The sequence below is a fragment of the Nicotiana tomentosiformis genome, chromosome 9 (genome assembly GCF_000390325.3).
Source record: "Nicotiana tomentosiformis chromosome 9, ASM39032v3, whole genome shotgun sequence".
NCBI classification, from domain to species: domain Eukaryota; kingdom Viridiplantae; phylum Streptophyta; class Magnoliopsida; order Solanales; family Solanaceae; genus Nicotiana; species Nicotiana tomentosiformis.
The window spans coordinates 89385457-89413159 of NC_090820.1; the positions used below are offsets into that span (position 1 = coordinate 89385457).

Below are 27703 nucleotides of genomic sequence, written 5' to 3' on the forward strand. Positions count from 1 at the left end.
CTGAAAGTAGGAGGGTGGTACTTCTTGCACCTTTCGAGCCTAAGCTGATCCTCCTCAGAAGATGTTGCCCTACCCTCGGGCCGAACTGGAGCTACCAGCTGCACTGGTATAACCTCTAGAATCTGATCGACCTGAACCTGCTACTCTAGGGTACGGGCGGCAGGAGTATGTGCTCCTCCCCCGGCCTGAGAAGTGGCAGGAGCAAGTGAAATCAACCCTACTTGAGCTAGAGTGCCAAACATGCTCAGGAACTGTGCAAGGGTCTCCTGAAGAGCTGGTGCAGTAACAGGTATCTCAGGTGCATGCGCTCCGACTGGAGCTACTGGTGGCTCATTTGAAGCAGCTCGTGCGGGTGCTCTGGCTGCACCACGTGGATGTCCTCGACCTCTACCCCCACACTGGCCTCTCGCGACTCTAGGAGGTGCGGGTGCCTGGTCATCTGATCCGGCTGTACGTGTCCTCACCATCTGTAAGAGAATAGAAGATAGAAGTTTAGACTTTTTGAAGTAAACAATTTCGCACGAAAAAGGAATCAAAAGAAGTGAGATTTTCCTAACATATTCATAGCCTCCCGAAGATAAGTACAAATGTCTCTGTACCGATCCGCAAGACTCTAACAAACCTGCTTGTGACTCATGATACCTATGAAGCTATAGCTCTAATACCAACTTGTCATGAACCAATCCTCCCTCCGTGAGATGTCGTGATGACACCTAGTCTCTATGACTAGGTAAGCCTAACATTTGCCGAAAAACAAAGATGATAGCAAAACTTTAACAACTAACTGCAACAGATAATTAAATAACTGATAAAAATGCCGCTCGGCATGTGCAATTACCAACACTCGAGTAAACACAGTATTCACAAAATCCGGAACATGATAAGTCACAAGCTACGGAAGAAAACTAGTATCTCTATGCACCATAGTCTAAGAAAATGTACGGAAAGGTAAATGACATAGGATGGAATAGAGGGGAGGACACCGAAGTCTGCGGACGCGACAGATATACCTTGAAGTTTCCAAAGTCTCGCTGCTTACTAATGACGAGGCTGATACGAAGTACCTGGATCTGCACATAAACATGTGCAGAAGAGTAGCATGAGTACACCACAACGGTACCTAGTAAGTGCCAAGCCTAACCTTGGTCGAGTAGTGACAAGGTCAGATCAGGGACCTACTGGTATATATAATAAATAAGGCAGAAAAATATTGCAGTGTAATAAGAAACTGGAATTTAACAAAGAGGAAACCACATCAAAATAACAGTATAGCAAACAGGGATAAAATAACAGGGGATCTCCTGAGATACATTGTCGTAGTCCCAAAAGTAAATATGCAAGGAGATTTCCCGAGGTACCGCCTCGTAGTCTCAAAAGTAAATGTGCAGGGGAGATCTCCCGAGGTACCGCCTCGTAGTCCCAAAAGTAAACATAGTAAAAACCAGATTTTACAACAATTAGCTCGTGTATGCACTCGTCACCTTGCGTACACGATGCTCATATAAATACAACAGTACAAAATCCTAAGTGAATTTTTCCCACACAAGGTTAGGCAAGCGCCTTACCTCGAACCAAGCTAAATCAATCAGTAAGGATGCCTTTTCCATAATTTTCCGACTTCGAATGACCCAAATCTAGCCAAAAGCAATTACATACCATAAATATAACTATAAGAAACTAATCTAATTAATGAGATCAAGGCTTAAACAAGAATTTAGAAAATCACCCTAAAAGGTTGACCCGGGCCCACGCCTCAGAATCAGGTAAAAGTTACAAAATATGAACACTCATTCACTCACGAGTTCACTTGTACCAAATTATCCAAATCCGATATCAAAATCCCAATCAAAACTCAAATATTTGGTTGAAGAACTTTTTCCATTTTCCCATAATTTTCAACCCAAATCCGAAATTAAAGGATGGAATCAACTATAGATTAATGGAATATAACCATAAATAAGTCAAGAATTATTGCCCAATAGCTTACTCAGAAAATCCCCCAAACTTTCGTCCAAATCCGAGCTCTCTATCTCAAGTTATGTTAAAAATGGCTTAACCCTCGATTTTGAAATGTTATATTCTGCCCAGGTATCCCTTCTTCGCGAACGCGGAAGAACCCTCGCGTTCGCGAATCACAAACTTGCTTCAGCCCAAAATTACTCATCGCGAACGTGATGACCTAAATGCGAACACGAAGCTTACTTAGCTCAACCCTACGGGAACGCGAGACCAACATCGCGAACGCGTAGGCAGTAAAAGCATCAGAAAGATAGAAGAACTTAAGAACTGATTTTTGAAGTTGCATTGAAGAGATAGAATTACTTAAGATCCGATTTTTCTGAAGTTGGAAAGACAACTTCAAATCCAATTCTAAAGTTGCATTGAAGAGATAAAACTACTTAAGATTCGATTTTCTAAAGTTGCATTGGTAAAATAAAAGAACGTCATATTAGATTCTGAAATTGTATTGAAGAGATAAAAGAACTTCAGATCCCGATAAATAAATTTTGTAAATTTTTGTGCAATGCGGATATAACTTCAAACAGCGGCCCATAAAGTAGGTTTATGTGAAAAACTCCCCTTATACTCAAAGAAGTACAAAGAAGGCCTTCTTTTTGTAGCCCAACTATTAGAGAAGCCCAGGCCCAGAATTGGCTTTCCTTAGGTCCTGAAATCAAAGACGGAACAAATCCAAAATTCGTCCCGCCGGTTAAGAACACCAACCAGCCCTATAGTCCCTGCCAACATTTTTAGCTTCACGTCGATCGACTCCGCCGCCTGCTTCTACTTTCCCGGTGTACCGGAAATGGTATAGCATCTGACTTTATGCACTTTGCTTTCGTTTCGCACTATTGAAAACCTAGTTCGAATCCCCCCCCCCCCCCCCCCCCAAATAGATATATTAAATACTAGTTGTTATCAGTTATAAATACATAGAATCGGTTATTTTATAGCATAGTATAATAACTCGAACTGTTGAGCATAATGATTGTTCATTTGTTGAATACTATAATTTCTCAATGTCGTGAAACTGGTACAGTAATACATAATACTTGTGTGAGAAGTAGAAACAGCCTTGATGAAGCTGTAATTTATACTTTTATACAATATTAAATATTTAAGACATATTGTACTTAAGTAATTGAAAGTGTGTTATCTCTAATTGCTTAAGCTTTTAGACAGAGGCGGATCTAGAATTTGAACTTTATGAGTTTTAGAATCTAGGACAACGACCTCAAGTCCTAGTAACTTGGTTTTGAATTTAATTTGTGTACATATTTAGTGAATCTTTTAACATATATACAAGGTACGAGCCAAAGCTATTGAGTTTGAACCCGTATATTCAAGCCTATATCCGCCCTTGCTTGAGATGGTCACACATTTTAATATAATATCCGAACGGGTAAAGGTCCTGGGTTCAAATCACACCACTACCCAAAAAGCAGAAAAATAAAAAAAGTGTTTGGCCCATAAAAAAGAATTGGGCTCGCACGTAAGGGGGCGCATAAAGACAATATAAATAAGTAATTAAATGTGTGCTCTATCTAATAGCTTAATCTTTTAGATGAGATAGTCACGTACTTCAATAGTAATGTATACCTTTAGGTTTCATAAGACCAACTTGGAGAATATGACTTCCATCTTTCATTGCGTACGAGAGGATCCAGCTTAAGGAGTTCGATGAAGTTTTGCTTAAACGAGAAATTGTTTCTTTGTGATACTAGGAGCTAGAACAAATAACCATCTAGTGCAATTTTTCTTCTAACTTGCTGGATCCACCATTCTTAAAGGCATAGTTAAGACTTGATTAGGCCCTAAAATTCTGTGTAGATTTGTTTTAGTGTAGGCACCAAGGCGCTAAGCTATAAGTCTCAGCACTCATGAGCTTTATCTTAAAGTGGGGAACATTACCCAAAAGGTATAACTAGTAAAGTGATATATCAATTATTATGAAAACATTATGGATGAACATACTAGTGATTAGGAACGGAAATTAGAAATTTGGTGTGACCAAATTAATCATTAAATCTAAGTTACAAACTTCGTCTTGATAAAATGGTTTTGAACTTGATACATAGTTTTATTGAATAAAAGAACCTTGACTGACATAGTTTTGATTTAGGCCTAATACACTTTTTTTATGACCGAGAGATCCGTTTGGAGCCAATCCTTTGGGCCAAACGTACCCTTCGGAACTCGGGAATGATGGGCCTGCCCCTCTATCCTCTGCCATTTAAATACTAAACTTAGGCCTAATACATAAAATGACATTCCGACTTGCATGCAGTGTCCTACATAGACTTGTGGCACATCTACTTGTTAAAATCCCATTCATCAACAACTTTGGCACTTGACTTATACGTATGTGACATGAAAGCGGCTGAGCTGGTTTAATGGCACGTGAATTAGGCGTTTAGGGAGTGAGGATGTGAACAAAAAAGCTCGCTTTATCTTCTTTCTTCCATTGCTCTCCTCTTTCTCCTCTCCCTCCTCTCCTTGTACACCTCTACCCACCCCCTCTCTCTAAGAAAATCTCTTTACCTTCTCCATTCTCCGTTTCTCTGTACAACGGTCACATTCAATCTCTACCCTACCTCCTCTCTCTAATTCATTCTCTTTTTATCGTACCGAACTTGGTCGTCGATGATAAGTTTCTGTCTCCTTGGAGGAAGAAGACACTTATGAAGTCACTAAGTATGGTGTTGAACACTTTTGGGGAAATAATGTCGATTGTCACAGTTTGTGGGCTTTGAGTCATCGTCATCGCAGCTGCAGTGGCCGGTGGCGGAGGCTGCAGCAGTGGGTGGTTTAGAGGGTGTGAAGTAACAGGAGGTTTCTTTATTTTGTAGGAATGTCTGTTTACTTTAGAGAAGTTAGGAGGAGGACCTTGTAGTTCTCTCCTCATTGGAGATAGCGTTCCGTCAATTGGGCTCGTGGGAAACCCTGTGGTGGCAAGTCTATTTGGTAGATGATTATTTGTGGATGTGTATGGTATAAGTGGGGTTTAAACAAGTAAATGCAGCTCCACTTGAAGATGCATGGATTTGAGTTTGAACTATGAAGTGAAGGTCAATAATAGTTCTATGTGATAAGTTATGTGTTATATGCGTCAACACAATTGAGGAACATGTGCTATTTTAAACCCTTGTCCCTCTTTCAAATGTGTTTATTATGTGGAATTTTAACAAGTTGTTGCTCTAAACTGAAACAAGTTTAAGTAGGGGACCAGTTTTGCAAATGTGTGCAAGTTGGAGTTTCATTTCATGTATTAGGCCTTTTACTTAATATATTTTCACTTAATTGTAGTTTTGTTTTTCCAACTTATCAAAATATTTTCCAAAATGTCCATATAGTTTATAGGGGACCAGTTTTGCAAATGGGTGCAAGTTGGAGTTTCATTTCATGTATCAGGCCTTTTACTTAATATATTTTCACTTAATTGTAGTTTTTTATTTTTTCCAACTTACCAAAATATAATCCAAAATGTTCATATAGTTATTTTTCTGGTTATAATTACTTGTCATTGCGATGTGTTTTCGTCATATAGTTATTTTTCTGGTTATAATTACTTGTCATTGCTGTGTAAGTTTTCATGTGTGTTTGCGCATACACACACACACACTCTCATATATACACACATAGTATATATTCCTTCATTTGTATATTCTTCATTATAGCGCACATTTTATATCTTGCCACTTCTCTAGGCTGTTTACCTTTTGACAATTATGCTGGAAGAAGATTCTCTAGAGGCGCTTTTGGTTCTCCAGACATAATCTTACACTATCCACCACTTATTTGATTCTCTTTCCTCCGGGGATTCCGGTCGTTGAATGTTATTGGATGCTTTTGATACTTAGATTGGAACTTTTCTGTCTAATTTGCTTTTGGAAAAGGGGGCAGTATGCTTATTTTACAAGGCATGTTTAATTGTTAATTCATTCCTCTGGTCACGAACCCATACCATTAACTTAACCTGAGGTGCATTAATCTCTGATTATCAATAAGCCTATTTACTCTGCAAAAGAGATGGGGACTGGTAAAGCACCAAATATGAGAACAATGCACTGGCTGGTCTCTAAATAAAACTGAGCTGAAGGCACTCTGCAATGTCTGAGGATTATGTGTTTGTTTCAATTCCACTGGTCCATTTTTTGAAACTTAAGCCCCTCTCATGTTAGCAGAAATTCCTTCCTCCTTTCATACCCTCAGTAATTTGGGTGCAATCATACCTTATAAGTTATTTTACTTGTTTATTTTTGTACTTGGTGCCCTCTCTGTCTCTTGCTAAGCAATTTTCGTTTTTCAGGTCATAAGCCTTTTGGAGTAACTATTAAAATAGAAAGAAGTTACACGAGGGATAAAAAGATTCTTTTGTTGAGAGTTATTTAGTCCATCCAGTCATGGACGAATACAAAAGAAATTTTCTCAAGCAACGCTCTAACCCCCAATTCAAGAGGAAGGGAGGCGCTAAAAATGCAAAGGGGAATTATGCTGGTCATGAACGGTCATCTGAAAGTTCTCGAAGTTCAGATACTACCTATTGTATACTTTGTCAATCCAAAAAAATTGGTAGTGTAATTGGAAAAGGTGGTAGCATAATCAAAGCCCTGAGAGAGGAAACTCAAGCAAAGATTAGGGTTGCTGACAGTGTGCCTGGTTCTGATGATAGACTAATAATTATCTCTAGTCCCTCTACAAAGCTAGCTAGGAGACAAAACACTGACAACAACAATGAAAATCCAGAATTAAAGGAAGAAAATGGTAGCATGGAGCCACATTGTGCTGCGCAAGATGCTCTGTTAAAAGTTCACAATAGGATTGTTGAAGAAGACTTGCATGAAGCACAAGATGAGGATAAGAATGAAATTGTAATCATCACGCGTCTACTTGTTCCAAACAATTTGGTTGGATGCCTTTTAGGAAGAAAAGGCGATGTTATTCAGAAATTACGAAGTGAGACTGGGGCAAGCATTCGTGTTCAATCTGCTGAGCATCTTCCAGCTTGTGCTATGACCACTGATGAATTGGTCCAAGTAAGTTTCATGTTCTTTTCTATGGGTGCACAACTTATTTAGTTTCTTTATTATTTTTAAGGTGAGTGAGCTTTGAAATGAGCTTTTGTTACTTGGAGAGTATGATAGTGCAGAGGAGAAAGGGGAAGAGTACCGTTAAACACTTAAACTAATTGTTCATCTGTACTGATCTTAGCTCTGCATGCAGCAGTTGCATTATATTCTTGCTCTGTCGTATGTTTGCCCTATGCTTATCTTCAAGCATCTACTAGTCCTGATTCCTTAGTCCTAGAATATCTTCTGCTTATCTTCAAGCATCTACTACTAGTCCTGATTCCTTAGTCCTAGAATGTCTTTTTATAATCCACCAATGTTTAGCTATTCAACGACTTGTAGGCTAGATCAGCTGTCGAGTAGCTAATGTTTATCTGACTGCTAGTTTCCTCATTTATCTTTTATCTTGAAAAACAAGGTGCCCCTTTGACAAGCTGAAAGTTTCTGTGCACTTAGTTAATGTCTACGCTCTAAATTTTGCAATTGGTAACCGTGCCAAATATTTTGTTTGTTTCTCTGTGTGTGTGTGTCTTTTTGGGTATCCATGCTATTTCTTGTATGAAACATCTATAGATGATTAGAGGATTTGTGATTTCGATTTTGTTAAGTCTCTTGGTTTTATGGTGGTAATTACCTTTTTTAGGATACAATCATGTCCCGTACTACTTTTTTTTAACAATGAGTATCTTATTTTAGTTATTTTTCTTGCTGATAATTTAGGAGTTACATATTAAGTGTCTCTTTTGGGCCATATCATGTCAAAAGAATTTTCAATATTGGTAGGGTTTTTCAGATATCAGGTAAACCTGCTTTGGTAAGAAAAGCCTTGTATGAAGTATCAACTCTGTTGCATCAGAATCCACGCAAAGAAAAACCTACCTCGAGTTTTCCCATGGTACATGGTGCTCAAGGTTTTCACCCCCCTGGTCCTCCCATGGAAAATATGATTCCTCCAGGAAAATCAATGTGGTCTCGAAGTAGATCTAATTTAAATGGTATGCCGCCTGTGTTAGGGATGGGAGGGTATAGGAACCAGCTTTCTGGATTTGGTCGTCCAGATTTTGATTATGATCCTCTCCCTTGTGCTGGTGAAGCTCCAAGTGATTTCACCATGAAAATTCTGTGTTCAGCTGCAAAAATTGGTGGCGTTATAGGCAAGGGGGGTTTCAATGTAAAACAACTGCAGCAGGAAACAGGAGCAAGTATACATGTTGAGGATGTCGTACCCGAATCTGATGAAAGAGTTATTCATGTCTCCTCTTTGGAGGTAATGTATCTCATTGAGGAATTCATAATATTAGCATCCTCATGAGCATGTCACCAAGCCATTTTTTTCCTTCCAGTCTCTGTGGGATCCCAGATCACAAACTATTGATGCCATACTTCAACTTCAAAGTAAAACAAGTGAATTTTCTGACAAAGGAATTATCACTACAAGGCTTCTTGTTCCCTCAAATAAGGTTGGATGCATTCTTGGTCAAGGAGGACAGGTTATCAATGAGATGAGGAGGAGGACACAGGCAGATATTCGTGTTATTTCCAAGGATGATAAACCCAGATGCGCATCTGCAGATGAAGAACTTGTGCAGGTGATTTATCTGTAGTCTGCAAGTTTAGACTAGTCACTTCCGGTTCACATATGCCCCACTTTCAGTTTTCTTGTGCATGTCGGTACTGTTGTTTCCACTATCTTGTGAGAAATTTCCATCTCAAAATAATTGAAGTTGTATTTATTCAGATATCTGGAAGCTTTGGTGTTGCAAAAGATGCCTTGGTTGAAATTGCTTCTAGGCTTAGAGCAAGATCCCTTAGGGATGTAAATAGCAAGGCGGAATCTGCTCCTGTTAGGCCACTTTCTGGATTTGGTCCTTCAGAGGATTTCCGAAGTGGAGATCCACAACGTTCAGGTGTGATGGAAGCTGGCAGCTCTAGAAGATATGATCATTTGAAGGTATGGAAGATCATCTAGAATGTTGCTTCTACTGGAGTTAATACCTTTATTTTTTTTAAATAACTGTGGCGCTTGGACCAATTCATACCTTCATTTCTGATTGTTTATATTTGGTGTTAGGAAAAGTGCGATATGTTTGTTGTAACCTCTTTACTAGGATCATTTACAATAGGAGAACACAAAGTCGTAACAACATTGCACTACCATATTACCTGCAGAATGCATCATCTAATTCATTTAAAGGGTGGAGATGTTGTGGTGGTATGAGGCACCAATCCCGGACTCAAAATGAATTTACTGGAATTGTACAATAGACATGCCTATGTAGGGAAGCTTCTTAAATATTCTTATGCCTCATTTCTGTCCCATTCTTATAAAGGAATAGATTACAACTATTGGTGTCTATTAGGGGCATCATTGATGGTAAAGTTGAATATCCTCTGTACACTAGTTCACACAATATGGTGGGGTGTGGGGTTAGACCGTATGGATCTCAATTTGGCAAAGCGTGAGATATGTGGGAGTTGGGGCAGACAGGTGACCATGGATGACCATGCTGCTAAAATGATTTTGTTACCCTACCCCCACCTCAGGGGAAAAAATGGAAAATGTAAAAAAGGCCTTTTGGCTGCTGTCTGTTATATATGAGTCCTGCACTTGCCAATGTGAGTCTACCAAAGGCTCGCATTAATTTGATAAATCTAGCTAAAAGGCACAGTAAGTGGGTCTAGATACTTGTTGTTCATCATTGGTCTGACAGTTTAGTCAAATAGTTGGAGAAGTCGGGTGTCAACTATAATCAGTCATATCTATCAGTGATCTGTTTTTGGAAAACATAAGAAGAAAGTTCTTACAACTATGTGTTAGGGCTGTTCAAACTTTAGGGTGGTTTGTTTTCTTCTATTTGCACCTTTGAGAGCACTCCAAGTGGCAAAGTTATAGTGCAAAGATGAGATACATTGCATTGTGCTACAATTACTTTGTACAGTAAGAAGAGGTTACTAAATAATTTTTCTTGTTAAATAAGTCATTCTACCACCTTTTTAGTGATACTAGAATAACAAGAAGATTGTGATAGAGTACTTTGGTAATTTTTTCTCTCTAAATTATGCACCTAAGCCTCATTAAGCCTCAGTACCAAACAAGTTGGAGTCGGCTATGTGAATCCTCACTTCTTCATTTAAGCTCAACCAATGTCATAATCATATCATACCAAATAAAATAAAAGTGAAATATATATATATATATATATATATATATATATATATATATATATATATATATATATATATATATCGTAGTAATAATAATAATAATATTAGTAGTTCTCTAACAAGTCTAAAACTTATTCCCAACTAGTAGATATCATGCATATGAATCTTTTTCTTCTATTGTGTCTTATCTTTAGCTAAGCTTGCATTGATTCCAAGGATTTGTAGGTCTTTCTAAGACAACTTCCTTCTATGTGATTTTAGGCCTACTGGAGCTTTAAGTACAAAAACAACAACTAAGCCACAGTACCAAATAAGTTGGGGTTGGCTATGTGAATCCTCACTTCTTTCATTTAAGCTCAATTAATGTCATCATCATATCATATCAAATAAAATAAAAGTGAAAAATAAGTTTTACCTATTTTAGTAGATATCACGCATATGAATCTTTTTGCTTCTATTGTGTCTTATCTTTAGCTAAGCTTGCATTGATTCCAAGGATTTGTAGGTCTTTCTAAGACAACTTCCTTCTATGTGATTTTAGGCCTATCCCGTTCCCTTTATAACACCTTCACTCACCATAGTTTCACACCTACGGACTGTGTATATGCAGGTTGATGCAGTACATGACCAAACCATCTCAAGCGACCTTCTGCCATTTTATCCTCAATGCGTGTAGTCATTTCTAAATTTGTCTAATCTTTTTTTATCGCACTTCCATCTTTGCATCCGCATCTCTACAACACTCATCTTGTGGATATGTTGGACTTTGGTGGTCGGGTATTCATTACCATATAGCATTGCGGGTCTTGTAGCTCTTCGGTAGAGTTTATCTTTCACTTTGGTAGGCATCCTTTTATCACATAACAACCCAGTATACTTATCCATTGCAACCATCCGATTCTAATCCTATGAGTAACATCTTCATCTACCATTCCATTCTCCGGAAACAACGAGCCTAGATGTTTAAATCGTTTTCATTTTTTCACCACAATCTCTAGTCTCACCTCAACTTCGCTCTTCTTATGCTTGCTAAACTTGTAGTACATGTATTTAGTCGTACTTCTTCTTATCCTAAAACCCTTACTCTCGAGGTTGCTTTTGCATAGTTCAAGCTTTTGGTTGACAACCTCGTAGTTTTGTCAATTAACACAATATCATCAACAAATAACATACACCATCAAATAACATACACCATGAGATTTATATTGTATTATGTTGGTTTGCTCATCCTTAACTAGGGTAAACTAGTAGGGGCTGAATGCCGATCCCTGGTGTAGACCCACTATTATGAAAAACTCCTCAGTATCTCCTACTAATGTTTTCAGGCTAGTGGCGGCTCTGTCCATTATGACAACTCCCTCCGTTTCAATTGAGATGACACACTTTCTTTATTAGTCCGTTCCAAAAAGAATGGCAAATTTCTATATTTAGAAACAATTTAACGTTAAACTTTTCATTATACCTTCTTTACCCTTAATGAGAATCTTTTATAGCCACACAAATATCATGACCCCACTAAGGTTTTGCCCCTTAAGCTTTTAGCACCACATGTTTCAAAAGTTTCTTTTATTTCTTAAATTTTGTGCGAAGTCAAACTACCTTATCTAAATTGAAACAGAGGGAGTATGTAATATGAATTCCATCACTCACCAAAGGGCCTTTTGTGGTACTCTATCATATACTTTCTCGAGGTCAATGAACAAATGTGTAGATCTTTCTTCCGTTCGCGAGAAATTTCCATCAATCTTTCTAGCAAGAATGTAGCCTCCGTTTTAGATCTAAAGGACATAAATCCAAATTGGTCGTCTGTCACTCTTGTCTTGTTCTTAAGTCTACGTTCTATCACTTTTTCTCCCAGATTTTCATCGTATGATTGGGTATCTCCTTTGTTCTTATAGATTGGAATCATGATACTCTTCTTCCACTCATCGGGCATCCTACCATTTTTTAGTATAGCATTGGATAGCTTGGTGAACCATTCTAATCCAAAGTCCAAGCTCTCCAAGACACATTGCAACTCTATAGGGATAGTGTCTGGACCACAAGCTTTTCTAATCCTCATATTTTTCATAGCATCATTTACCTCTGTCGACCTAATTTTACGAGTGTAGCTAAAGTTTTTACCGTGCGCAGACGTGTGGAGCTTTAAGTACAAACGGCAACTAAAACACGAGCTTCAATGAAGAAAGGAGCTGATGAAGGAAAATAAGAAAAAATACATGTAATGCTAGAAAAGAAGGACAAAGTACGAACAACAATTTTATGGACCAAAGAATTTAAAACAACGACCATCACAACTACTATGTCTCAATGTTAGACTAGTTGGGTTGGTTATATGAATCCTCTATATTTATTTTGCTGTATTTGAGTCCCTTTCATTTCAGTGCTTAATATTTTGTCTTTTAGGAGAAATTTATTGTAACTGGGAGTGAACCAAATAATTGAAAAACTGCACTTTGATTAGAATATTTGGCGTGAAAATCATGCTAATCAAATTCAAAAATTGTTTTAAATTTCTGATTCATATGCAAGTTTCTTGTTCAGAATAATGACTAGTTTTTTTCTTACTATATTCTATTTTCTTATTCTTCATTATTAACATATTCATCCATGAAATTCCATTAATGAATTAGTATATCGTGTTGTCATCTATGTCAAATGTAGTGTTAGACAAAGCCTATAGTAGTTGTGTTCCGCACGCTGCATAAATGAAAGTGACAATTGGGCGAGTGAGGCCCCTGGCCTGCACTGAGCTGAACTCTAGGAGTTTAAGCATGCCTAAACAAGCCTTTAGCAGCATTGTTCTTTTCTAGCTTGTAGTTGGATGAGGCATAAAACATTAGTGAAGATTCCTTTCGCTAGTTTATGAGGCTATATAGGTGGTTTTCAAGATGGGTGTCTTGTTCCGTCAATTCTTACCATTTCAGTATTATGGATGAAAGATTGTACTCTCTCTGGCTGCAAGATTTCAAGTTAAATGTCTTGTTTGACCTTTTCAAAGTTTCTAAAGATATGAATAGTGATTATCTATTGAGTTTGGAGACTAAAATTGGGCAATGTCTAATGTAAAAAGGGAAGAGAATACGAATTAACAATATTTTATGGAATCAACTCTTGTCACTACAAGAGGAGCTGCTTAAATTAGGAGCAATAATCTATAAAACAAGTAATTATTTTCTAATAATGAAGAAAATAAATTTGAGTTTGCTTATTTTGGAAACAAAGAAAGTAGCCTGCAAAATCATGCTAAAAAGCTATTTCCAAGACAATTGCTGGAAAAATGCATATTGCCACTAGAATTGATTTCGGAAAGAGAGTGGCACCGCACCCAAGAAGAGAGGAAAGGTGCTAGTTGCTAAAGAGGAGGTGTTGGACGCTTGAGAAAGGAGGTGACTGTTGCTGTAAAGAGGACGTGGCAGTCACTAGAAATAAAGAAATAAAGAAAAGAAAACACCGACCAGGTCACCAGGCAGGCGGAAGGCCTTCCACCTGTAGAGAAAGCTATTTGAGTTTCTAGAAAAATCGTAGAGGCTCTGATACCATGTAAAAGACGTAGAGAAACTGAGAAGAGAATACTTCTTATTGAAGTGAATCTGGGTACTACAAGGGGAGCTCCTTAAGTAAAATAAGATCAGTGATTATTCTATGCAAACTATAAAAAGTAGTAATGAATGTAAATATTCATAGTTTTGCTTTTTGCGATTTTGTTGATGTGAAGCACACCGTCACTACTGAAACAGATCGAACTATTCAGAAAACATCTGTTGCTTTTGCTTTTAGGGTGTTGAAAACTTTTTTGTATTTTGACCAAAACTAATAGCCTTATAAGGAAGGTGGTGAATTGATTGTAATTTCCCCTTGAACATATATTTGGATGTTGAATGAGTGACTTGTCACACTATTCTGGGTTATGGAAACCATTTGCTGCCATGGTCTTTTCAGTTGGACCAGTTGACTAAAGAAGTGTCACATTCTCTCTGTAGGGTGCTGTTCGTGAATATGACCATCCGAGTTATCCAGATCTTCCCATTGCTACTAGGTACTACCAGTACCCATTGCTGAATGCGTTCATTTTTCCTTGCTTTTTCTGTTGTAGTTCATCTGATCACCATTGTGAACTCTAGATACCCAAGTATCAGTAGTCCTCTGGAGGTGAAGTTTCCAGACCATTCTTTTGGCTCTGCAAAAAGAACAGGAGGGTACAACATTAATGAGGTAAATTACTCTGCCTAGAGCTACAAAGAGGTGGTTTTGTGAGTTATTCTTTTTGTCTCGTTCTATCCATTTTATTTCCAACTAGATAGAAGACTCTTACCTTGTGTTATTCCCTCCATTGGAGTTTTAATAGACCTATTGAGTGAATTGCTCGATATTTTTGCTCTGATTCCACCTTTTCCTTTTTGCGATACAGAATTATAAATCTCTCATGTTCTCCATTTTTATGTTATAATATATTTGGGACATGCTAGAGATAAATAGAAAAAAATCACACGTCTTTTACATGTATTTTCATATTCCAGCCTTGATTCTTTAAAATGTTGTATGTCATATGTGTTTGATTTATCTTATGGTAAATTAATTTCTAAATAGTGTAGTTCTTTTTTTCTTTATTGTTGTCTTTTTGTATTCTGCTATATGTATTATGATCTTTACATATGCGTAACAGTTGTTTGTAATGATATTCCTGTTAGTGATAATTATATTTTGATTCATGGTGTTATGTTAGAAAGCCTTATCCTCTCTCCATATCAATTTATGTGATACACTTTTCTTATTAGTCCGTTCCAAAAAGCATGACACATTTTTATATTTGGAAACAAGTTAACTTTATACTTTCCATTTTACCCTTAATTACAACAACAAAAAAAAATCAGTGTTGTCAAAGGCGCGCTTAAAGCGCGCTTAAGCCCTGAAGCGAGGCTCAAAACACGTTGAGCGCTTCGCCTCGCTTTGTGGGCGCTTTAGTGTCACATCAAATCTCTAAGGCATAATTTTCCTTGCCGATGAGTGTAATCCTGAAAAGGCGACCTTAAACAATTGGTATTTCACTTTATCGTGAATTTTTTTTCAATTTCTTTTTCCATATATTTGTTATTCATGCTTATAATGATTAGTCATGGACTACATGCATATTTTTACTTTTTTCTCCTGTTGCGCCTTTTTTCATTAAAGCTCACGCTTGATTTGCGCTTTGCACTTAAAGCCCCAACGGACCTTAGAGCGTTTTTGCGCTTTTCGCCTTTGATAACACTGCAACAAACCCAGTGTAATCCTACAAGTGGGGTCTGGGGAGGGTAGTGTGTAAGCAGACCTTACCCCTACCTTTGTGAAAGTAGAGAGGTTGTTTCTGATAGACCCTTGGCTAAAGAAACACTAAACAAGAAGCGACCAGCAGTAACAACACAAAGAAAAAAACAAAGACACTATGTGTACCAAAGATCTAAAAATAAGAAATACAAGAATACTACTAACAATACTGGTAAGAATGACACAATATGGAATAACAAAGATCAAGGAACACAAAAATGTAAGAATAATACTAATACTGCAGGTATGATTAGGAGAAACTCTCGACTACTTATCAACCTACAATCCTTATTTTCGACCTCCACACCTTCCTATCGAGGGTCATGTCCTCGGTAAGCTGAAGCAATGACATGTCCTGCCTAATCACCTCTCCCCAATACTTTTTTGGCCTACCTCTACCCTTCCTCAAACCCGCCATGGTCAACTTCTCACACCTCCTAACCGGGGCATCAATGTCTCTCCTCATCACGTGCCCGAACCATCTCAGCCTCGATTCCCGCAATTTGTCTTCCACGAGGGCCACTCCTACCTTGTCCCTAATAACTTTATTCCTAATCTTATCTTTCCCGGTATGCCCATACATCCACCTCAACATCCTCATTTCGGTTACTCATCTTCTGGACATGGAATTTCTTGACTGGCCAACACTCCGCACCATACAACATAGTCGGTCTAACTACCGCTCTGTTGAACTTGCCCTTAAGTCTTGGTGGCACATTCTTATCACATAAAATCTCTCTCGGGAATGACTTGTGTATCAAGCTTCATGTCCACTTCTGCCTCATGCGTCCCCTCACTGAACTTGCACTCCAAGTATTCTGTTTTTGTCCTACTCAACTTAAAACCTTTAGACTCCAAGGTATGTCTCCAAACCTCTAACCTAGCGTTAACTCCATAGCGTGTCTCGTCAATCAGCACTATATCATATGCAAATAACATACACCATGACACGTCCCCTTGGATTTGTTGCGTCAACACATCCATCGCCAGAGCAAATAAAAATGGACTAAGAGCCGATCCCTGATGTAATCCCATCAACACTGGGAAGTGTTTTGAGTCTCCTCCCACAGTCCTTACCCGAGTTTTAGCACCATCGTACATATATCTAATCACCCTAGTGTATGCTACTGGGATGCCACTAACCAAACATCTCCATAAGACCTCCCCCGGAACTTTGTCGTAGGCTTTCTCTAGGTCAATTAACACCATATGTAAGTCTTTCTTCCTCTCCCTATACTGCTCCACTAGTCTCCTCACAAGATGAATGGCTTCTGTGGTCGACCGTCCCAGCATGAATCCGAACTGGTTCTCAGAAATAGACACACTTCTTCTCGCCCTCCTCTCCGTCTCCCACTCCCAAACTTTCATAGTGTGACTCAACAACTTGATACCCCTATAGTTGTTGCAATTTCCCCTTTATTCTTGTACACCGGTACTATCGAGCTCCACCTCCATTCATCGGGCATCTTCTGCGTCCTAAAAATGACATTAAACAATCCAGTAAGCCACTCCAAACCCGCTTCTTTCCAAAATTCTACCGGAATCTCGTCCGGCCCAGTTGCTTTACCCCTACTCATCTTCTGCATCACCCACTCAACCTCCTCCACCTTAAAGTGCCTGCAAAAACCATAATCTCGTTGGCTCCAACTCACCAAGTACGATGTTCCTGTCACTATCCTCGTTCAAGAGTTTATGAAAATATGTCTGCCACCTAAGCCTAATATACGCCTCATCCAACATATTTTATCATTAATTAGAAGTTTTTTATAGCCACACAAACTGAAAGCCCCACAAAAGCTTTTATCCTTAAGCTTTTAAAACCACAAATTTCAAAAGTTTTTCCTTTTTTTCTTAAACTCCGTACTGAGTCAAACGCATCACACAAATTGAAATGAGGGAGTAACTATTACTCATAAGAGATACTCCCTCCGTCCCAATTTATTTCGGACTCTTTCTTTTTTAGTCGATCTCAAAAGGAATGTCATACTTATTTAGAAACAATTTAATTTTATTTCATTTTACCCTTAATGAGATGATTTACAGCCATATAGATTTCTATTGCTTGTTTAGACCACAAGTTTAAAAAGTTCTCTTTTCTTTCTTAAACTCCGTGCCTAATCAAACACCGCCACATAAATTGGGACAGATAGAGTAACATATTTGTTGTACAACAACAACAACAACAAAGACAGTGTAATCCCATATATGGGGTTTGGGGAGGGTAGTGTGTAAGTAGACCTTACCCCTACGTTATAAAGATACAATGCACAAACCAGACCAAGCTTTATCTTAACCCTTTTTGCATGCCTAAATGAGTTGGATATGAGAAGATAATTTTGATGATTAGTTTGAACTTTGAACAAAATTGATGTAACCCTTCGTGTTTTTGGCTAGTGAAGGGGGCAAGCTAGCTACTACTAATATTGTCATGATTTTCCCAGAACATTTCCACTAGTGTTTGTAGTTTTTTGCTAGACTTGGTATTTTGAGCATTCTAATAGTGTTTGGCCAAGTATTTATTTGGGCCAAAAGTACTTTTGGCCAAAAATTGAGGTGTTTGGCTTAGCTTTTAGAAGGAAAAAAGTGCTTTTGAGGAGAAGCAGAATTTCAAAAGCACTTTTCTGAGAAGCACTTTTGAGAAAAACACTTTGAAGCAGTTTTCAAAAGTTTAGCCAGATTACTGCTCAAAAGTGCCTTTTAAATTAATTAGCCAAACACAAACTGCTTCTCACCAAAAGAACTTTTTTGAAAAGTACTTTTGAGAAAAACACTTCTCAAAATAAGTTGATTTTAGAAGTTTGGTCAAACATGCTATAAGTGATGCTCTTATAGTTGTATGATGACTTTAGTCTTTTGTTTTAATATATTATACTGTAATCATTAATTACCAAAAGTAAAACCTCTTTCTGATTTTGCTATCCATTATGTAATCAACTGTATTACTAAATTTTACATAGTTAATTGTAATATTCTCTTCCCTATACAAATATTGTTTGGTCTAGACTATAATTTTGTAGAAGCAGTTGTTTGCGACTATTACGTACCTGATACAGTCATTACACTCTTAGGATGCTCAGATTACCAAGTCTTAGCCAAAATATTGCAAACATTAGACGAAACACTTCTAGGAAAACTTGTTCCTGCTTTATTTGCCATTAACGAAGCAATAACAAAATAAAGTGGAACTAGTTCATGACAATGTTAATATTAGCTAGCTTGGCCTCTTCACTGGCTAAAAACACGAAGGATTGCATCAATTCTTTTCAAACTAATCATCTTAATTATCTTCTCATGCATCTAGAGATGATCTAATTATCGTTGTTTCAACATATGCTATACACTAAGCACAAGTTATGTTCACGTCTCTAATGCCATGAACAAGAACTTTGGGAAGTAAACGATTTCGACCTCTAGAATTGCGAAGCCGAGTTTGAGGTACTTTGTGTAAATTGCTTGGACCAAGCATCCTGCTAAGAGCTTCTCGACATATCATCCATGTGGCTATACCATATGGTCGGTTCAGTAATCTCTGCAACACCTTGGCTCATTTTATGTAGTTACCCAACAACAACAACAACAACAACGACGCAGTGAAATTCCACGAGTGGGATTTGGGGAGGGTAGTGTGTACGCAGACCTTATCCCTACTCCGAGGGGTAGAGAGGCTGTTTCTGATAGACCCTCGGCTCAAGAAGACGAAAAGATGACGAAAAGAGATAATCTATCAGTACCATCAATAAAACTATAGAAAACATAACAGCATCACAAGAACCAGAAAATAGATGAAAAGCAAAACAATAACCAGTAGATAAAGTCCGCCACTAAGAGAAACGAAAGAGTGGTGTGAACTCAACATTAACCACTAGCAGTCTAAGACTAAATCTTAACAGGCTAGCCTCACTCTGGAGTGCCGTAGAGATATGCACAAATCTCCCCTAACCTACAACCTTAATGCTCGACCTTCACAACTTCCTGTCTAGGGCCATGTTCTCGGTAATTTGAAGCCACGCCATGTCCTGCCTGATCACCTCTCCACAGTACTTCTTGCCCCGCCCTCTCTCTCTTCTCGTACCTACCAAAGCCAACCGCTCACACCTCCTTACCGGGACATCTGGGCTTCTCCTCTGAACGTGCCCGAACCCCATATGAGCCTTGCTTCCCGCAGCTTGTCATCCATGGGGGCCACACCCACCTTCTCCCGAATATCTTCATTCCTAACCTTATCCATCCTAGTGTGCTCGCACATCCACCTCAATATTCTCATTTTTACTACTTTCATCTTATGAATATGTGAGTTCTTAACTTGCCAACACTCAGCCCCATATGTAGTTACCCAACTTTAGTAATAATATTTCATAGTTATAGTTACCCTGGTCAAGACCGGAAGCATGAGCAACTTCTTTCAAGGTGCTTATACTCTCATTGTTATCCCGGTAAGAAAAGTTATGTATTCTAATCAATACCATACTTAAATTCTGCTCTACTCAACTTTTCAAGAAAGCAAATTCAACGGTATCATTATGTGGTAATTTGGCTAGGTTTCTTTCTAAATTAAGAAAGTGCTAAAAAGATTTTGAAAACCCAATGCCTCAAAATTCCTTACCGCTGCATTTATACGACACAGAATCCGATCATAAGTAATTCACATATATGGTAGGCCAATAAATAAAATGAAAAAGCACGTCTACAGAATTTACTTTAAAAATAATTCACTAAAAGAACATTACACTGTAGGAATATTTGTCAAATTCATGTCCATACTCATGTTTTTATCCATTTCAGTATATAAACTAGATGATGAATAGTTCAGTCTATTGCTTCTTTAAGTCTAGAACTTGTAAAGTGCAATAAGGTGTAAACTAGAATGAGTAGGTAAGTTTAAATTGATGTATTTATGAAAGGTAAGACCTATTGCTTCTTTAGGTCTATTTCTTTATGCCATTCCTTACACTGACCCATAAGCTCATTGTTCATCTTGATTTTCTTATGTATTGTGTTTACGTAATTGATTAATAGCATTTCTTTATATTTAATGTTGTTAGTGTGCCCTCTTATAATGGCCTTGGTTGATGCATCCACCTTCAGGAGTCGATGGATCAACGAAGGAAAATCATGTGAATGAGCCTTAGAATGTCTTTAGTTGACGCCCTAGGATATCGCTAATAGTGGTAGTGCTGAAAATCTGGTTGAGAAAGTATGTTCTCACGATGTGAAACTTAACCGGAGTTGGGGGTTTCTAGCCATAATTAATTCACTTATTAACGCATACAAAGATGATTAAGATGAGCTTGGTTTGATTTGTCCATTGTTTATTGTGATTGAGCTGAATGTATACGAGTCATAGTATGCGTAATTACCCAAGTAAGAAAATACTTAAAATGTATAGTTAATATACTACAACAACAACAACCTAGTTAAATCCCACTAGTGGGGTCTGGGGAGGGTAGAGTGTACGCATATCTTACCCCTACCCTGGAGGGGTGTACAGTTAATATAATAAGTCTTTTATAGAGCATAGAATAAATTCCTATCAATCTTTAACATTTACATAAATTGAAAATCTTGGCATATGCATTTCCCAAGGAGATGTAAACATGAGGTTTCAGGATATTAGAGACTAACAAAGCATTGTTGGAAGGAAAAGAGATAGGAGGGCACTTTTGGGGAGAAAGCTCATAAGGGAGGAATTGGAAGGACAAAAATTAACTGTGTAATATTCTTCCTAATGCACCTTGAAGATACAAGTTGACCCGTTTCAATTTATATGAGGTAGTTTGATTTTGCATGGAGTTTAAGGAAAAAAAAAAAGACTTTTGAATCTCGTGGTCCTAAAAGCTTTGTGGGGTCATGATATTTGTGTGGCTATAAAAGTTTCTCAATAGGGGAAAAATAGGTAAAAATAAAAAGTTTAAAGTTAAATTGTTTTCAAAAGTTTAAAGTTAAATTTATTAATATATTGGATATGTTACCATCTCAAAAAAAAAAAATTATTTTCAAATATAAAAATGTATCATTCTTTTTGAAACAAAGTAGTAAGTAAAGTGTGTCATATAAATTGAAACGGAGGGAGTAATATATAACTTCAGGGAATGGGAACTCAACGATTGAGTAGTCAGTCATTACCAAGCAATTTAGCGAGGAGGAGAATTACAGGCCAACCCTGGATAAAGTAACATTTCAGAGGATTAGTAGGGATGAAAGCGTAGCATTTGATAGACCTTTGATAAAGAAGAGAGTTGATGCAGGGACTAGCGAGGTCAGTAAGGTTCTGGGTTGTTATGGGTTTATGATGGTCTTTTTCCTTCGTTTCTGGGAATTAATGGACAATGATGTGATAGGATGCGTTCATTATTTTTATGTATGGTACTTTTGAGAAAGGTTATACTCATTTCATTTTGCTCATTTGGAAGATTGAGCCAAGGACATATAAAGAGTCTTTGCATCTATTATTTTCATGAATGGTACTTTTTAGAAGAGTGTTAGCTCATTTTCATTTTGCTCTATTGGAAGAATGGGGCCAAGGAGATATAAAGAGTCTTGCTCTGTTAGTTTGGTAGAGAATGTCTATAAAATATTGTTGTTTTAACAAAAAAGGAGTCTATTAAGTAATTGCTTATGTTCCTATAGAGGAGGTTAAAAGCAATTGGGAATTTGTGTAAGTTGGACTCATGCTTACTGCAATTGTGAATTTTTTTTGATACATTTGCTTGAGAGGATGGATTTTGAACATACCCAGAAACATGAACATGGATACACATTTCATATCTAATCATTAGAAAAGACGATACTTATCGAAAAGGTTTATTTTGTGCCTCACACAACTGAAACTAGTTGTGTGAGTCTTTTTTTTGTCTCATAAGTTGGTGGACCTAAACCTTACACTTTTCGGTCTACAAACTTTGGGTCCACCAACTTGTGAGACAAAAAGAAGCCTCACACAATTAATGTCGGTTGTGTGAGGCACAAAGTAAATTTTTTCATACTTATCACCATTGCGCCCTAGGATGTGACCTAGTGGTCAATGAAGCTAGAATGAACCATGGGAGACCAGAGTTCAAATCCTAGCCGAGCGAAGAAGAAATCGTTAAGTGATTTCTTCCCATTTGTCCGAGTCTTAGTAGATAGAATTATTCGTTACCTATGATTTTAAGAGGTAGCAGATACAGTGATTTAATGAAGGTGCACACAGGTGCCTAGATATCACCATTACTAAAATAAAAAGTAAAAAATGACGTTGAAATTAATCCTTTTCAAAGCATGCCCAGGAGGATGATGAAAGAATTTTTGTGGAGCGGGAAGAAAGGAAGAATAAGTACCACTTGGTAGATTGGAAAAAAAAAATTAGCATTCGTAGCAATGGGTGGGGGCAAGAGATACGAACATTGTCCATATTTCAATAGGACATCTTTAGAGGAATAGTTGGGAAATTTGAACATAAGAGAACATATTATGGCGGATAGTGATGACGACTAAATGTGGGAGGTCGAATGAAGGTTGGTTTTTGGGAAGGTAAGAACTACATATGAATTGAACTTGAGGAAATGGATCATGACGGAAAAGGAAAATTTTACCAGATTTGTTGCTTAAAACATCAATAACAGCACCAAGATATGTTTTTTGGCGGGAGTAAAGCTGTGAGGGACAATTTTATTGGAGGCCTTTCCATGGGGTGTGCTATGGTGTATGGAAAGAGACGACAGTGGCATGATTATTCATATCTCTGTATATTTCAATTTATCAATTGCTTTTAAAGGATTTAAAATAACAAAAGTATGTGCTTTAAAAAAATTTGTATAATCTATGCCTAGGACACCATTTATCGAACCATGAATGAAGTAAAGCATGAGAGAAAGCATATCGGCTAGTGATGTGAGGTCCCAATTCTTGACTGGTGGGGACACCAAAGGCATATGCCCTTCCATCCCTGCCATCTTTTTTTGAATAAGCCTAGGTCATATCTTTAAAAGATTTAGTTTCTTCTCTTTCTAAGCAATTTGGATAAATAATTTGACCTTCACAATATTTTTAGGTAACTAAGTTTAGGATTTTTCTTGCAAGTTTAGTTTGTTTGGTGCATTATCTTTTTCCTCTTGAAGATAAATATTTTTAAAAATTTATTACTTTAGTAAATACTTTATTACATCACAACCAATTTATCTTTTGCCAGTCAATCTTTTAAACTATTTGGTTATCCTTTTCTTGACAGGAGGTTTTTTTGGGGGGGGTGGGTGGGTGGGTAAATAAAGTTCTGTTGTACCTGCATCAATTTTGATATGGTATGCCCCATCACTAGGGGAGGGCATAGTTTTGGCAAAACACTAATTCTATAATTTCAGATTTTGGTTTGGTGTTTTGGAATTACGGTTTGGATTTTCGAATATCTGACTTCATACTTTATGTTTGGCCCTACCAATTCGACATTTGTCCAGTCCTAAGCCCAATAGTAAATTAAATCAGACAACCACCGAAAAGGAGAATAGGGTTTCAAAGTATAACCAAGTATATTATTCTTTTCTAGTTTCTACACGGTACTCACCACACTCGCTGCTTTCTGAAGTTGAGTAGCTAAAGTGAACCACTTTTGTTGGTCTCACATACTTTTTGGTGTTACTCGAAAAAGTGGAGCACTCCGTATCTATTAGTGACTCATCTGCTGCTATTGTAAACAAATTCAAGCTGACCAGTGGCATATTTCAAAGGTTTCATGGTTGAACGGGCATTTAATGCCTAAAAATCCTAACGATATATTACTTTGTTTTTTTTCTTTTCTTATTGTAATACTTTTTCTTATATCAAGGGTTTGCATTTGTACTTTTTTTTAAGAACCGTAGTATCCGGGTCAGCTTGCGCTTACCTCGACTAATTCCATGGGATACCTGCTACCTCCCACCAACATCAGGTACCAGGTAACTCTATATACCAAGGCTTGGATAGATGGAAAGAAATCACCTAGTGTTTTTGCGTCCGCTGAGATTTGAATATGAGATCCTACCCACTTCATTGACCACTAGGCAATACTTTTGGGTGGTTTGCATTTGTACTTATAGTTGTCAAATGATTATGGTGGGAGTGTGGAATTATTAAGGCACTTGGCAAGGATACTTTATTTGGGCATTCACTTTTGTAGGAAGAAATCCAACTTATAGGCTCAAAACTGAAAATCCGAAATAACCAATCCGAATAATTTGAAACCGAACTTTAAAGCACCTAATGAATCCGAGCTTATGTAGTTTGGGTTTGGTCTTAATTTCTAAAATCCGAAAATTGAAAATCCAAACTGAAGTTTTCATAATCCAATCCGACCCCACCCTACCCATCACTCCTAAAACCCTTGCCAAGGAGTCAACTGACTTTTTCCCACTTTGCTACCTTAGCACTCTAACAGGCAACATCAAGGTTAGAGGTAGAGAATCCTTTCACTTGGTTATTTCCTACTTGTCAAAATATATCTTGCATTCTACTATGCATTTCCATTAAAGTTTTCAGTAGAAAGGCTATAAAGTGGATTACTTGTTAAATTATTGAAAGAGAATTAACTGCAGTATAAAAAGACACAAGAACTTAAAGCCACTAGTTATTATTCATACCGATTTATCCACATAGATGGAAGTGGATTGTTTATTGAGGAGATGTTGCTTTCACGACTTGACTGTTTATTTCTACTTCATATGGTTCTTACTGCTAATTATCCTTGGTATAAATCACAGGTTGCTGGAAGTAGGGCAAGATTTCAGGATCCTCGTTCTATCAATCCTGGATTTATTGATGATATTCGGGGGACTTCGGATTATATGAATGCTGGGCACAATGTTTTTCCTGGGTCTTCAGAGAATTTGAATGCGGGGCGCCCTACTTTTCAAGGATATGGGTCTCCTGCTGGACAGAGCAGCAATATTCAGCAAGGCGCTTACCACCAGAGTTATCCTGCTCAACAAAGTGCATATCAAAGTTACACAGCTAAAAGTGGCTATCCTAGTGGTAGTCCTTCCCAATTGCCTTACCAAAACTATAATCCTCATCAAGCTCCATATCAGAGCATGAACTCACAGCCGCAGCCGCAGCCGCAGCCGCAGCAGCAGTATCAGCAGCAGCCGTCATACCAGAACATGACTGCACAAGGTTCCTACCATTATTGATGCTAGATACTAAGTTCCTCAAAATACTTATGGTAGGTTTTAGTCAGTCTTGTACCCTAATTTAATCTCATGTTGTGCTATACTTGTTTCTGAAAGTGTTACTAAAAGTAATTTAACTGCTTGCATTCTATGGAACTTCCCCCCCCCCCCCCCCCCACCCCCACCCCCTTAGTGCATTGGTTAAGAGTAGCGTATTATGGTTGGAGAGGTTAAGTAGTTAAAGGTTTGGCAAATTTTCAGAGATCTCGCTTCAGTTTAACTCTGTAACATTTAACTTCCTTGTGGCTTACGGTAATACACTGAACTCCCTTATATAGATTTCTTTGTAATGAGATTGTTACTCTTTAGAATTTGTTTATTCTACATATATAAATCGATTGATTTACCTTGCTGTTTAAAATATGTTTATTCTACATAGATTAATTTAAGGGTAACAATAAACGTACAAGTACATTCAAGTTGTTCTTTGAGTAGGAGTACAGGTTATTCTTAACATATCTTACCTCGTTAGCAGACCTGGTTCAACTATGCCATATTATTTTATTAGTCAATATCTGGTATTCTCATTCTTATTCACCATTAGTACAAACCATGAATCATACATCCCTGTCGTTTGGTTCGCATTAGTAATGGCAAAATGGATAAAAATAATAATTATCCATTCATATTATCCACTAAAAAATGGGTTGGATAATGAACTTAAAAATGGTTCAAATATGAATAAGATACTTATTATCCACTTAAAAAATAGATAACCAATATGTTTAATTTTTATTTTTGTAAAGACTCAAATAGGTGGAATCCTTTTCGGGGTTTTTTTACCTAATTATACTATATTAGAAACTTATTTACCTATGTTCTCTGTGTTTTGTAGTTTTTAATAAGTATCTTAGGTTTTCTTACAAATTATGTAGATTGCTCTTTAAAAGGCTCTCATTCCATTATTAGTGCCTTCAATTAAGGGATTCAATTATATCATTTTCTTTTTTCCCCTCTCCTCTTCTCTCTTTTTTTTTTTACATCAAAATCCCTTAGAGCCCGTTTCGACATAAAAAAAAATTCACATTTTTTCAAAAAAAAATTTAATTTTTTCCGAAATCAATGTTTGGCCATAAATTTTCAAATTTTACTTAGAAGATGGATTTTGGAATTTTTCGAAAATTTTAAAAACTCCAAAAAGTTATTTTTTCAAAATTTTCACTCAGATCACTCACAAAACTTCAAATAACAATCCAAAATTATATTCATGTCCAAACACAACTCTAATTTTCAAATACCATTTTCACTTGAAAAAAAAATTCACTTTTTTCGGAATTTTACAATTCTTATGTCCAAACGCCCACTTAATCTACGCCCAGAATCTCCATCTTCTCTCTTTCCACCATAGCCGACAACTATATATTATTAAAAAATCATCAATCGTTCTTTTGCTGGGAGACTGAACAACACTGAAAATGAAGAAATATTCATGATTTGTATGATAATTGTATCATAATTGTATTTGAATTGTATCAGACACATCAATGCCTAAAACGTAACTGTATCATACTTGTATCACAATTGTATCTAACTTGTATATGGTACATTAATACCCAAAATAATACCCGATACAATACTAATAAATTAATATATAATTATCATATATTTGTGATACAAACTGTGAAATTCGTCACGAACTCACAATTGCTCGTAACAATGTACAATGAATATACAATTATCATACATTTTTAATACAATTCCTTCAACAATTATGATACATATACAATTATAATACAATCGCGATACATTTTTGAAAATTTGTGATACAATTATGATCTTCATCTTCTTCAAGTTTCAATCGCAACTCTACACTAAAAAGCTAATATAATCGTATTATAATTATATTAGTATTGTGTCAAGTATTGTTTTGGATATTGATGTATCATATACAAGTCACATATAATAAAGATTTTAGAAAGAAAGAAAACAAGATTCAAAAGTTACCTACAACTTGATTCTAGAGCAATATTTCGAATTTCGTCTGCA

General features: G+C 37.1%; 1 protein-coding gene across 1 annotated transcript; it reads left to right on the forward strand.

Moving 5' to 3' along the window:
* Positions 1-2674: 2674 nt before the first annotated feature.
* LOC104107990 (KH domain-containing protein At4g18375-like) lies at positions 2675-26078 on the forward strand. Its single transcript, XM_033659128.2, has 8 exons — positions 2675-2809; positions 6311-7037; positions 7864-8337; positions 8414-8659; positions 8809-9021; positions 14219-14274; positions 14360-14450; positions 25250-26078. Exons 2-8 carry the CDS (start codon positions 6405-6407, stop codon positions 25676-25678), a joined length of 2142 nt encoding a protein of 713 aa, XP_033515019.1. The 5' UTR covers positions 2675-2809; positions 6311-6404; the 3' UTR covers positions 25679-26078.
* Positions 26079-27703: the final 1625 nt, after the last annotated feature.